Raw genomic sequence first — 12,493 nt, forward strand, 5'->3', positions numbered from 1 at the left:
ATCTTATTCCTCATCAACTATTCCAGAAATTCCCTGACTAAAAAGAGTGGGCAATTGAACCTTTTCAGGATATCAACTTAGGGTCTCGGATGTGTGGCTTGGGGACCTAAACTAGGTGACTTTGAGGTTGTGTCCTTCAACATGAAACCTCAAAGCAACAAATAACCATGCTATTGCATCTCCTTGATTCTAGCAGACTGTTAAATGATTCGTAATTTATTTGTTCTAAATTTCTAATGTATATAAATATAAGTCTTCATTTATAAGTATATTTGATCATTACAGAAACCTGACCCTTGAGGTATATCTTCTTTGAAAGGTCCCACAATAATGCATACAATCTTCCTTTCACATTCAATGTAGAAAACAAATTCTCACTCCCTAGTCCCTTCATCAAAAAAAAAAAAAAAAAGAAAAAAAAGAGAGAGAGAGAGAGAGAAGGAAAACCGAGAACTGTGATCCTCTTGAACAAACAAAATTTTTACTACTTGTGTACAAAGTTTCTCCAAAGAATCTCACCATTTCTTTAAAACTTGATAGCCTTGTGCAAAAGATGGTATTTTGTAACTGCATATAGGTCCATCATTCAACTTTGGCTACTCCTCCAGCAGGGATGCTGCTTTCCGCAATAGTCTCCCTCATAAATCTGAAAAGAGTTGCAACATTCTACGTTTAGATAAATTAAATGGTGCAAAAATCATTTGTATCAAGCTATTTAGTAGCTTGTAATCTTTGGCTCTTTGGTTTTAACTTATAGTAAGTAAAAGGACAAAAGAGAGCCACCATCTAATAGACGAAGAGACTATACCTTGCTAATTTATCCCGAGATGATTGCAAGATGTAGATTGAGAGAACAAAAGACAAAACAAGCCCTGTATACATGCATGAATAATATCAGAGAGTTGAGGACGAAAGCTTAGATTGTAAGATGTATATTGTTTGATCATGAACTCATGAGGTTTGTGGAAGAACTAAAGAAACTTGGAATCTAGTCTGCCCCAGCCTAGAAGACCAAATTAAAGCAATTTTGATTAAGGACTCCTAAGTCATTACTGCTCCAATACAACAAAGCAACAACGGTGAGCTTGTGGACAGGCATGCTTGCAATTCAACCTTTTTTATTTTATTTTCAAACACCCTGCCATCCCTATGGGCCAGCTATGGGGTATTGGAACCCAAGCCCCTTCAGTGAAGTTGACATGAACCTGCTACTGAGCTAATTTTGTAAGTATACAAAATACACACACAAATTACTTTTTACCATAAATTGTAATAGTTAAAACATTGTTGAAACAGATACTACATCAACCCTTTCCCTGCTTGGAAGGCATATTTTGTGGTTGGTGCAGTAGCATGCAAGTCAAAGCCAGGTCTTACCCCTAGTTTAAGGTAAAAACCAAACGACTCAACCATCTTAGCAAATAGTTAGGTTTTGATCATAAAGAAACAAGTGGCTACACAGCAGAAAATTGTCAATTAAAGACTGATTTGCTTGTCTGATAACTGTTTAATTGCCTGTTAGGCTTAGTGTCCTTTTGTTCTCAAATTTCATGTCAAATTCTTTTATTTTGAGTCATCATTGGTAAAAAATCATGATTATAACCTTTGAAGATGCTCAAGGTTGTGCTGATCGAAGATTGACAAATTTTGAAGCAAATCAGATGTTTATTGGATGGTGATAGCAAGTATTCTTCAATCAAAGATTGAGTATGACTTCAACTCTACATACAAATTAGGATTAGGGCTTGAAATGGACTGGATTTGACCCGAGATTTGATCCGATCTGATCCGAAGCCCAGTTTGACAGCTTTGGATTTTAATTTTGAAACCGAATTCAAAACGGGAAATATATGGATCTCCATTGAAAGATCCATCGCAGTTTTGGGTTGGATATTAATCTAGGTGATTAAATGGATCGAGTTTCACCTGAGACCTGGTCCAGATCAAGTATATTTTGATCTTGTTTAAATTATATGTTGGATATGGCTCATGTCCATATGATCGGTCTCAAATTCAGATTCGGATGTGGATCCTGACATCAATATATGAATCAAGGTCTAGAATAACATGAATCCACTCCAGATCAGCTCCATTTCGAGCCCTAAATAGGATAAGGTATATTTTTAAAAAAAATTGACCAAATTTGAAATTTTATATGATTTGAATTTAACTTTGCTGCTAAGTTTTTGCAAACTTTTTATTTTGCTAAAACCTTGTGTTTTAAAAGGCCTTAGGTCTCTAGGCACATTTTGTTTCAAATTAGCACATTAAAAAGTACTTTCAAAAAATTTATGCAAAAAAGAAAATTAAGTATGGATGCAAAACATGACAGAGAGTTTACACCCCAATGCATAACTTAGTAGAGAATTTGATGCAAAAAAATATGCAAGATGCATAAGGCTTATGGCAAGAATTGTCAGTTTCCAATTTCTAAAGAGATTTGTTTTATGCAAAAAAGCAGATTTCTAAAACTATATAAATTAAAGTTTAGGATTTCAAAAACATAATGCAAGATATAGAAGAGAGGTATTACATGAGATATAGGAGAGAAAAATAAGTTTGAAGCTCTTTCGCATTTTTATGGGAAATTGTCATCAGCTTCCATACACACACATACTTTTGGCCTGTTGGTAACCGCAGCAGTTGCCTGTTTCATGTTGCGGGCCAGGTACTGCAGTGTTAAGCTGGCCCGCAACAAGTTGGTAATGCATTGAATGGTTACTGTCTGGATGTTTTCTACAGTAACCCAATTTGTGTCCAAAAAGTGACCCAAAAAAGAAGCAGAAAGGATGTTTCTATTTGTTTTGGCACAGTAGCAGACCTGTTGAAAACTTTCTGAACCAGGTATAAAAGCTCTTTCTGAAATGTTGCGGCCCATTTGCTTTTACACTCTTGCCGGCGACGACCTCCAAACACACATGACACCCTGGTAAGTCTTCTCCCTTCAATTTAACCTCTATTTTATTTAGATCTATAATCCTAGAAGTGTTTTGCAACCCTATGGTTTATAGAGCTCGAAGATATGAAAGAGTTCCATGCTTGTAGATTTTGAAACTAAGCTCGAACTTGTCCTTTCCGTCGTTTTTCTTCAAGATAGTGGAACTAACCTCCAGAAAAATATCGACAGATGTGCTTTGCAACCCAGGATCGTAAAACTAAGGTCCAAGATCAAAATCATTTAGGTGATCTAATCACTTTAGTCTATAAACCTTCTGAAACTTGGATTTCTAGATCTAATCATTTATCTACCTTTTTTGTTTCCAAGAACAAAATCAGACACTTCACTACTTCAATTTCGCTTGATCTTGTTCTTCTCCAATGGAACTCCAGTGTCTACTTGCCTCTCAGGTTGTTCTTCGGCTCAGGTAAGGCTTGCCTCTCAGATTCTTCTTCGACCCATTAAGTTAGCAGCTTTACTTGCCCCTCAGGTTGCCTTACCTGAGTCGAAGAACAACCTGAGGGGCAAGTGGAGCTGCTACCTTACTGGGTCGAAGAAGAATCTGAGAGGCAAGCCTTACCTGAGTCAAAGAACAACCTGAGAGGCAAGTATAGACTAGAGTTCCACCGGAGAAGAACAAGATCAAGAGAAATCGAAGTCGTGAAGTGTCTTATTTCGTTCTTGCAAACAAAAGAATAGAAAATTGATTAGATCTAGAAATCGAAGTAACAGAAAACAGATAACTAGAAACATCAATTTTCTAGGGTTTATAGACTAAAATGATTAGATCTAGAAATCAAAGTAAACCCTAAAATGATTTCATTCTTGGATCTCAGTTTCACGATCCTAGGGTTTATAGACCCTAAGGTTGCAAAACAGATCTGTCTATCTGTTTCCCGGAGGCTTGGTTTCAACATCTACAAGCATGGATCTCTTTCGCATCTTCGAGCTCTATAAATACAAAACTCTAAAAGGGTTTATAGATCCGAACAAAATAGAGCTCAAATCGAAGGGAGAAGACTTACCGGAGGTTGTGTGTGTTTGGAGGTCATCGCCACCAAGATTACCTTCAGTGTTGCAGTTTCACGATCAGCAATGGAGACTGGCCAAATCGCTAGACCCTAGGGTTCGATGAGATGAGAGAAAATGTGGAAGAAAATAGGCCGAAACATTTAAGAAAGAGCTTTTATTACCTGGGTCAAAAAGTTTGTAACAGGACACCAATTTTCTGCTTCGTTTTTGTGCCCCTTTTTTTGACACAAAATGGGTTAATGTAGAAAACATGCAATGCATTACCAAACATGTTGTGGGCCAACTTATTGCTACAGTACCAGGCCCGCAACATGAAACAGGCAACCGCAACGGTTGCCAAACATGCCCTTAGCAAACTAGGGTGCTGATAATCACTCTGGAAAGAAAGCAGAACGTGGGTAGTGATTGCGTTTGACAAGAGAGAAATTGCCAGTGATTAAAAGATAGGAGCCTAAACCGGCAAGAACGCCATTGTCTGTGGTAATTCGGCAGGCTTGTAATTCCAGGATAATAAATATAGTTTCCAATTTGAATAGGAATATGAATTGTCACATGTGGTTATTTATTATTCATTAAAAAAATTTATATAAATTAAATAGTTTATATTGGTTTCCCAGTTAGATTATAATTAATGTGGATGAAAGCATGTTTGTAAAGCGAAAAGCCCATTATTAATTAGTTTTTGTTGATATAAATTTACGGAGTGATGAGAATTATATGGGAATGCAAATAAATTAATGGTAGACCACGATAGATATTAAAAAAAGTAGTATGAACTATCGGATTTAATCTAGAACTTATGAATCCACTATGAACTATAAAAAGACCAACTGTTGCTTTGAATTTTTTTAGTTTGTTTTCTTGGTCAATTGCATGTCTAGTTAGACTACAATTGAACTTGGTAATTAATTTAGTCCTACTCAACCAAAAGCAAAAAGAGAAGACCTATTCACTCCTCAAGATCTAATCTACTACGTACAAGAGTGCATCTACCAGGCATTTGTGTGCACAACTCTTAGAATCCAACGTGATGAGAATAATAGTATTTTGATCACAATGCATTGAAATGATCGATTCTAGTTATTTTCATAAAAATCATATATGCTACTGCTACAGATAACTGATCTATTTTGTAACTGAACATTTTTACCTGATCCAAACAAAACATAAAATCCGGAAGCAACATCTATATCTGACTGCTCCTCCCTGTCACGCAACAGAACAAAAAGTCAAGTAAAGTCCAGTATTTACAGGAACTAGAAATTGAATTTTATTAAAGGTAACATAGACATCATGACTTGCACAAATCATGAAAAATTACTGTGACCAGAACAAGCTCCCCCTTCATTATTACAATTCCATCAGTTATTAAGAGGTATCGTTCTGCATTTATTAATTTCAGGTATGTAACTAATTAATGCTCCAAAATACCACTTGAATGCATGCAGATGCAGAAGGAAAGCAGAAGTTCAGATTACACCTTCCACATATAGGGTTGAGATTTTTCAGTAAATGTTCATATTACTAAAAATGATCATAATCCAGAACAAAGCTGCTCTGGATGGTTTGGCCAGGTTGTTTGCCAACTCGTAGGGTTCATGATCTATACACAAAATAGATTGGAGCGGTCCAGGAAACATAAAATCAATGTACAAAACATTCAACCCGAGTCTCAAATTCAAAAAATGAGTACACATTCCAAGTTAGAATCAATAGATATCACAGTTAATGAACAACGATTCAGAGATCCAGAACTACAGATAACTGAAGCATAACTAAATAGAGACAAAGTCAATGCAGTACACTACGAATCAAAAACTCAATAAACAGCAACTACTAATATAGTTGTTACTGAAATACAAATACAGTTAGAATATGGAGACTTTTAATTCACTAAAATCCATACAATCATTTTATTATAATCATATTCAAATAAAAATAAAAACAATCCAACAAACCCATCAACTAATAATCAGAAAAATGGTAAAAATATATTTTCAAGTATCATCAGTGTGTTGACACTAACCATGTGTATCTAACAAGCACGTGTTTTGGCCAATGTTGTGGATCCCAAAAATGTTTACTAATGTCTTGATGAATCTCAATATCTGCTCAAGACAAAGATATTTACCAGACCCATCAAATTGTTAGTCCAATCAGTAAACAGAAATTCATTTGGGAAGACCAAAATCAAAGTCACCACCATTTCAAAGTTTCAGGCGATATTCAGCAAAATTGATGATGATATCTCTTTAAAGTTCCTCAACAACTTACTTATCAAAAATTAAAACATTAAATTTCCTCAATAACTTCAGTCTCAAGTTTATTCAGAATAATTTTTTTTATTTATTTTTAAATGCTCTTTTGCCTGTAACATTTCCAATAGCATAAATCCAGTCAAAAAGAAAAATTTAGGAACATGAAAAAGAACAAAAGTGGTCCTCTGCACCAAGCACAACAAATTAAACAATAGTTAATAAATGCAAATGGCATACAAGTCAGAATGAAAACTAAAAACAACATTCTCCTAGTCTCAATTTCCTTCTTACAATTCATTGGGAGGGGGGCAGGGGGATCCTTCTTACAGATCATTGGATAAACAAAAAATATAAAAGCAAGGATATGTAGCTCCATCACATCTGTTGTAGGGAGGTGACAAAGACCACCAGAAGATCCATCAAGAACTTAGACACGATCAGTGATACTATGGTCATCATTTTTTTTCCCTGGGTTGCTTGTTATCATTAGTAAGGCAATCATCATATTTATTCCCTCTCTAAATGTGTGCTGACTTCTGCATTCCCAAGGCTTCCTGTGAAGAATTCTGCCTCTTCAATGAGACCTCCAAGGGGTAGTTGGCATACTTTAGCCTCTCCAATAAGAGAGAAGACAATTTAAACTCCAGCCTTTTAGCATTACCCAGTGTGTATATCCCACCTATGCAAGGTGCTGATAGGGGGAGGTTAGAAGCAGACCTAATCTTTGTTATTTTTTTTGCATGAGGTGACAACTTTGAGACTCAAACCCGTGCAGTCACAATTGCCAAGGATTTTTGCAGTCACAGTTGCCAATGATTTTTGGAATTCTAAGCACACAAGATAATTCAAGGTCTTGGTTCAAGTCTTGAGCATTTGCCTAAGTATACCATGGAACTTTTAATTTATAAGCCTCTCTTAGCCCCTATGACACCACTGGCAGACACTGTTACAGGACCCATGACAAATCTACCATCAATGTTCACTTTTGACTGATTCGTTGAGAAGAGACTGTACCATAAGTTTATTGACATGTTTTCTGATGTTCTGATAAAGGGGAAATGCTTGGCTGAGATCTTGGGAAAAATAGATGATTTTTCTGAGATTTCATTAGGTTATTTGGATGCATTCTCAATCAAGGTTGTCACAATCAGGATTCCACATAGGATCAACAGGGATCCATAGGATTGGGATCGTAAGATTGGATCGAGGATTGTGAGGTTCTACAAAACTAGCAGAAAAATAACTCAAACTAACTTTCTAAAGAAAAGTATCCTCAAAATAATCAGAGAATAAGGCAAAAAAAACATAGAAATACTACTTTAAGCCTATGTAACTTAGATTTAGCCTTTAGGGAGAACTTTGTTCAATTATGTTGGAGAATCTAGCTTAAGAGGGTATCATTGCAGCAGTCGCAACTTGCAAGGCAGAGCTTTACAATCTTTTGCTTTTTCTTCCTTCTTTTTGTAATGCAATTATCTGTTTATTTCAGAAGAACCTCTCTCTCTCTGTGCAAAAATTATTCCTCGCCCCCCCAATCTCTCTCTCTCTCACGATACAATTGTCGGTATCTTGTCATGCACTTCAAAATACCATTGTCAGCACCAATCTAAGACCATGTCTCCGTAGAAGGCGCCAGTAATTTGGTACTAGGATTAGGCAAACCCCTCTTTCCTCTATATATATATCTAGAGTTTTCAACTTTATGGTAAACAACAATATTTATTTACAAAATATATACATATATATGGGTTTTGTCAACTACTGATTGATAAGTGGGACATAACAAGCGAAGACGGATTAACTGCTGCAAGTGATAAACGGGGATAGGAAAAGAAGTTTAAACCCGTCCCAGATTCAGGACGGGGTATTAGCAAACGGGACAGGGTAGAGTTTACGGTAACCCGTTCCAAACCCGCCCCATTGCCACTTGTGCTATTGACCCATTGTTTAACACTGAAAAAGTCATGATTTCTAATCATTACAGTATGAAATAGTTCATCACATGTTTTAAATTTCTAATAGTGATTCCTAAAATTTGAAACTGTGTAGAAAGGAAATGGAGGAAAAATAAAAGCATCCATATGCATGACTTAATGTACCAATTGCTTAGCATGCTAGTAAAAAGTAAGTAGTTAACTTAAAAAAGAAATGCGTACAGTGGTGTGGCATATCTATAACTTTGGCAGTGACACCATGCAAGTCGCTCCCTGAGTATCTCTGTATCGCATGGAAATTAAGAGAACTTCCATCACATAAGAGGTGTAATGTACTTAAACACAAGCACAATCAAAAGTAATGCAATAAATGTTTTGTAATTCCATTAAGCAGGTCTTGCTTCGACGTTGCAACCTGAAAACTGTTCAAAATATGGAAGTGCTAACAAGCCAACAACATCTTTACTTAAATGCAATCCTTACCAAATGAACATCAATCAATGGAACCTCAGAACTCTTTCGATTTATCACAAGAAGCCATGGAATCAGAAACTTTTCTCTTCCCACCTGAAAGGATCTGCATGCGAATCTTTCTTAATTAAATATGGATTTCCTGTGCAGCTTAAGGAATAGCTCCACTATGTATCCAAGTTTTAATAACACATATTTAGATTCTCCACTATGCATCCATTTGTATGAGAAAGGAATCAGGCTGTGTCCAATTGTATGAGAGAGAATCAAGCTAATGAATTATTAAAAATAACTAATCTGGCCATAATGATCAAATCCAGATAGAACGTGTGATGATTCAAATACAATCACTGAAAGCATTGATTCCATGATTATACTAGTATTTGAAGCAAATTGTGATTGAGTAGGATATATAATAAATACAGACAAAATATAAAAAACAGAAGCATTTGTATAACTTCATAAATGATAACAATCAAGCTGTCAAATATTTGAAGACATATTCGAGCTTGAAAACAACAACTTTGGCCAAATAATCTCGTATTTGTTGGCACCCTCCCCAAACCAACCCCCTTTCCTCTGACAGTGGAAGGACCAGCATTCCATAATGGCCCTTCACTCTATAAGCAATAAAATCATATTTCAAAGTACTATACAAGTAAATTCAATGGTACATTTCTTTGTTTCTTTTAATCAGTTTGTAGGCTTGCAATAAATTTTGAACCACCAGATCCCTTTATCCAAAAAATAATAATAATAAATAAATAAAGAATCTCAGGAACAAAATTGAGGTCTTCATAACTTGTAACATAATGACTAACACCTACACTAAGATGAAACTTATACATAACAATTAATAAAATTATCTCTGCTCGAAACCCATATTTCACATCAGATAAAAATACTGTCTAACTGGTTTATATGAACTGCTACATATGTTCTGTATCACTGTCTCCTTGTGGATTATTTGTGACTTTGATACTGGAGATAAATAGAGAAACAATCATAAACAAAAAAGCTCATGCTCACACAAAAGGCCCCAACTCGGACAGTTTTTAGAAGCAATTCACCCCAATTATGTTAGGAAATCCTTTGGCAATTTACTAGAGGGGGGCGTGGATATCACCTTCAACTTAATGAATCGCATCCAATGTTCCCTAGTGTCTTGTATTTATACAAGAATGAGTTTGGAAAACTCAACATATAGACCTACATATGCCAAGGGTCATTTGGATTTTAAAAGACCAACTTTATCCATGGGTTCAACAACCTCAAAATATGTATTCTATGTAATTTTGATTCCTACGAATACATGATAAGAGCTATTTGCAGAATATTTTGCCCCCAACTGGAGACTCATGATATCTATATATTTATTTGATAATTGAACCCCCCTAAAAGATCAATTTTTTTTATCAAACCCTTTCCATTAAGGTTTAAGTACTCCAAAGACAGCATCTCATTTTACTAGATGGGAAATTCAATTTTTGTCTATTCAAAAATAATAATAATACTAGTAACAATTAAGAGGTCAGAGAATCTCACAATTTATACGGATCAGCACCAGTGAAACCAGTGGGTTTCGGGATAGGAATCAACACCTACACAACATTCCAATAAAGTTCAAAAACAATTACAGAATAAACTAATAAATAAATAAATTTGAAAATGTGTCTGATCCAAGACAACAAATAACCATATATTTGAACCCTAATTGACAAATTCATAGAAGGTACCTCGCGATTCACGGCAAAGATTGGGCAGTGACGACCGATCATGTCATGCCAAACAGTTCTCGACTGGATGCGAAAGAAAAATTACAAAAAACCAACAAATCAATATTATAATTAAATGGGTTTGTACAAATATGTGTGTGTATATATATAAGAGAGTGAGAGAGAGGAATTGAAGGGTTCTATGGAGAGTACATACAGAGTGGTATTGACCCATTTTGCTCATGGGGACGAGGTCTCCGGGCCTGTAAGCGAGAGAATTGGGTGACAGTGAAAGCAGCAGCAACAGCACTGAGATGATTGTTCGCCGATTTGTGCCCATTCTGCGATTTTTCACCAAATAATGATACCTAACGACAGCCTTCGGATGTGTTCTTCCGATGAGAGAATCTCTCGCTCAATTCGACAACTGTAGTTTTTATTGGTTTAATGCTTTGCAAACTCGGCCGTGACACCAGAGCTCGCTCCTACCTTTCTCTGTAGTTTTGACTATTTTGTTAACACAGAAGGGGTTGCAAACCGTTAAAAAATAATAATAAATAAATAAATAATTCTTATACTCTATTAAATTAAGAATTCGCAAATAGCAAGGTGTATGTTACGGGTCCATAGACCCCATATTAAGTCACATAATTCGTTCAAATTCTTGGCGGTTTATCGCTCCCCGTGCGAATTAGCGTTTTGAGAGGAAATTCACCAAATATTCACGCTCTCATATTTTTGAATTCGCGAATTCAATTTAATAATTCGCTAATTTTTAAAGTTCAATTCGACGAATTGTGTAAGGTAAAATCGCCTATTTTGTTCAAGAATTCGATGACTTTTGACAATAAATTCACGAATTTAGTGTGAATCTTGATAAATTTCGATTTTACCCCTAACTTAAATAGACCAAATAAGGTTAATTATGTCAAAAAAATAATCAATTTAATTTAATTAAGTAAACTCTGTCCTTTATAGGTAAAAATCAAATAATATAACAATATAGTTAATATTTAATAATACTTGTTTATTAGTAAAGAAATAAATGACCAACAGGCAGTGGTCTAGCAGTACCAAATTCCTATTTCTCAAAGAGAGGTCAGGGTTCGAACCTCAGTTGAGGTATGTGTGTATGAGTACCAACTAGGAAAAAAAAAAAAAAAAAAAAAAAAGAATGAATAACTTTTCAGCTATTAAGTGTTGGGTTCGTGATTCTTGAACTTCTTTCACTAGTAATTGACTTTTGATTCACTCTTATAGTCTTATTCTCGTTCCATCATTTCATATTCTCTCTGCTATTTCATGTACTTTTCATATGTTTTTGTACATTGCTATTTCAAAGACAATAATTGTTATCTTGAGAGTTTAAAGCAGTTAAATGTATAAAAGACAATATTTTTGAACATTGATTTTTTTATTATGCCATGTTCACTGTTATGTTTTTATTTTTATAAAGCAACTTGTTTGATTGTCATGTTTGTTAATTTTTGCATTTTTATAAAGCAGGTTATATTGGTTGTAATGGACTTATATTTGATTCACTATTTTGTCTTTTTATTTGCTTGAAATTTATTTAAAACATATATTTACTATTATAAATTAATATTTTATATATTTATAATGCGGCGCTCTGCTCTAAGATTTTTTGGGATATGCCGCTCTCGCTCCCGCTCCCGCTCTATACATGTGCTCTAAAAATTAAAAAATAATAAAAATAAAAAAGTATTCAAAATAAAAATATTATTTTAAAAAATAGAAACATCATTTTAGATACGGGAATACCTAAAATGCATTCAAAATAAAATAAAATAAAAATAAAAACACGCTAATTTGTGGCAAAAATTGATTTATTTTTCACTCTTTTTTTCTGTTATGCTCTATTTAGTAGGAAAGAAGAAAATTGAACTGAATAGATAAGTTAATACATGAATGAGACATTCTTATGAAAAAAATTGTATCATTTCATATTTTTGTTTGGTAAGATAAAAAAGAAGATAATGAGATAATCATTTATTTTGTTTGTTATGACAGAAGAGAGAGCCAATTTATAAGGAAAATTTTGTAATTTAAATATTTTTGTAATGGCTTTGCCTTTTTTCTTTTGTGTATTCCGTCCATATTTGGATGAATGAAAATTTGTAAACG

The 12,493-nt window shown here is 34.6% G+C and overlaps 1 protein-coding gene across 2 annotated transcripts; it reads right to left on the reverse strand.

The window, feature by feature from the left end:
- Positions 1-230: 230 nt before the first annotated feature.
- LOC132283233 (uncharacterized) lies at positions 231-10,880 on the reverse strand. Of its 2 annotated transcripts, XR_009471974.1 has the most exons (10): positions 10,566-10,880; positions 10,370-10,432; positions 10,179-10,234; positions 8,646-8,739; positions 8,385-8,445; positions 5,997-6,078; positions 5,121-5,176; positions 809-872; positions 520-646; positions 231-388 (listed from the first exon to the last, which is right to left on the reverse strand). XR_009471974.1 is itself a non-coding variant. In XM_059785156.1 (9 exons), exons 1-9 carry the CDS (start codon positions 10,686-10,688, stop codon positions 583-585), a joined length of 663 nt encoding a protein of 220 aa, XP_059641139.1. In that variant the 5' UTR covers positions 10,689-10,880; the 3' UTR covers positions 396-582. The 2 variants fall into 2 exon arrangements, 1 of the variants encoding a protein (XP_059641139.1); XM_059785156.1 differs by lacking the exon at positions 231-388 and having other exon boundaries at positions 396-646.
- Between the last annotated feature and the right edge of the window lie 1,613 nt (positions 10,881-12,493).

Source organism: Cornus florida, unplaced genomic scaffold (genome assembly GCF_030987335.1).
Source record: "Cornus florida cultivar Cherokee Brave unplaced genomic scaffold, ASM3098733v1 CherokeeBrave_3.0.0_Hap2_Chr11, whole genome shotgun sequence".
Classification (NCBI taxonomy): Eukaryota; Viridiplantae; Streptophyta; class Magnoliopsida; order Cornales; family Cornaceae; genus Cornus; species Cornus florida.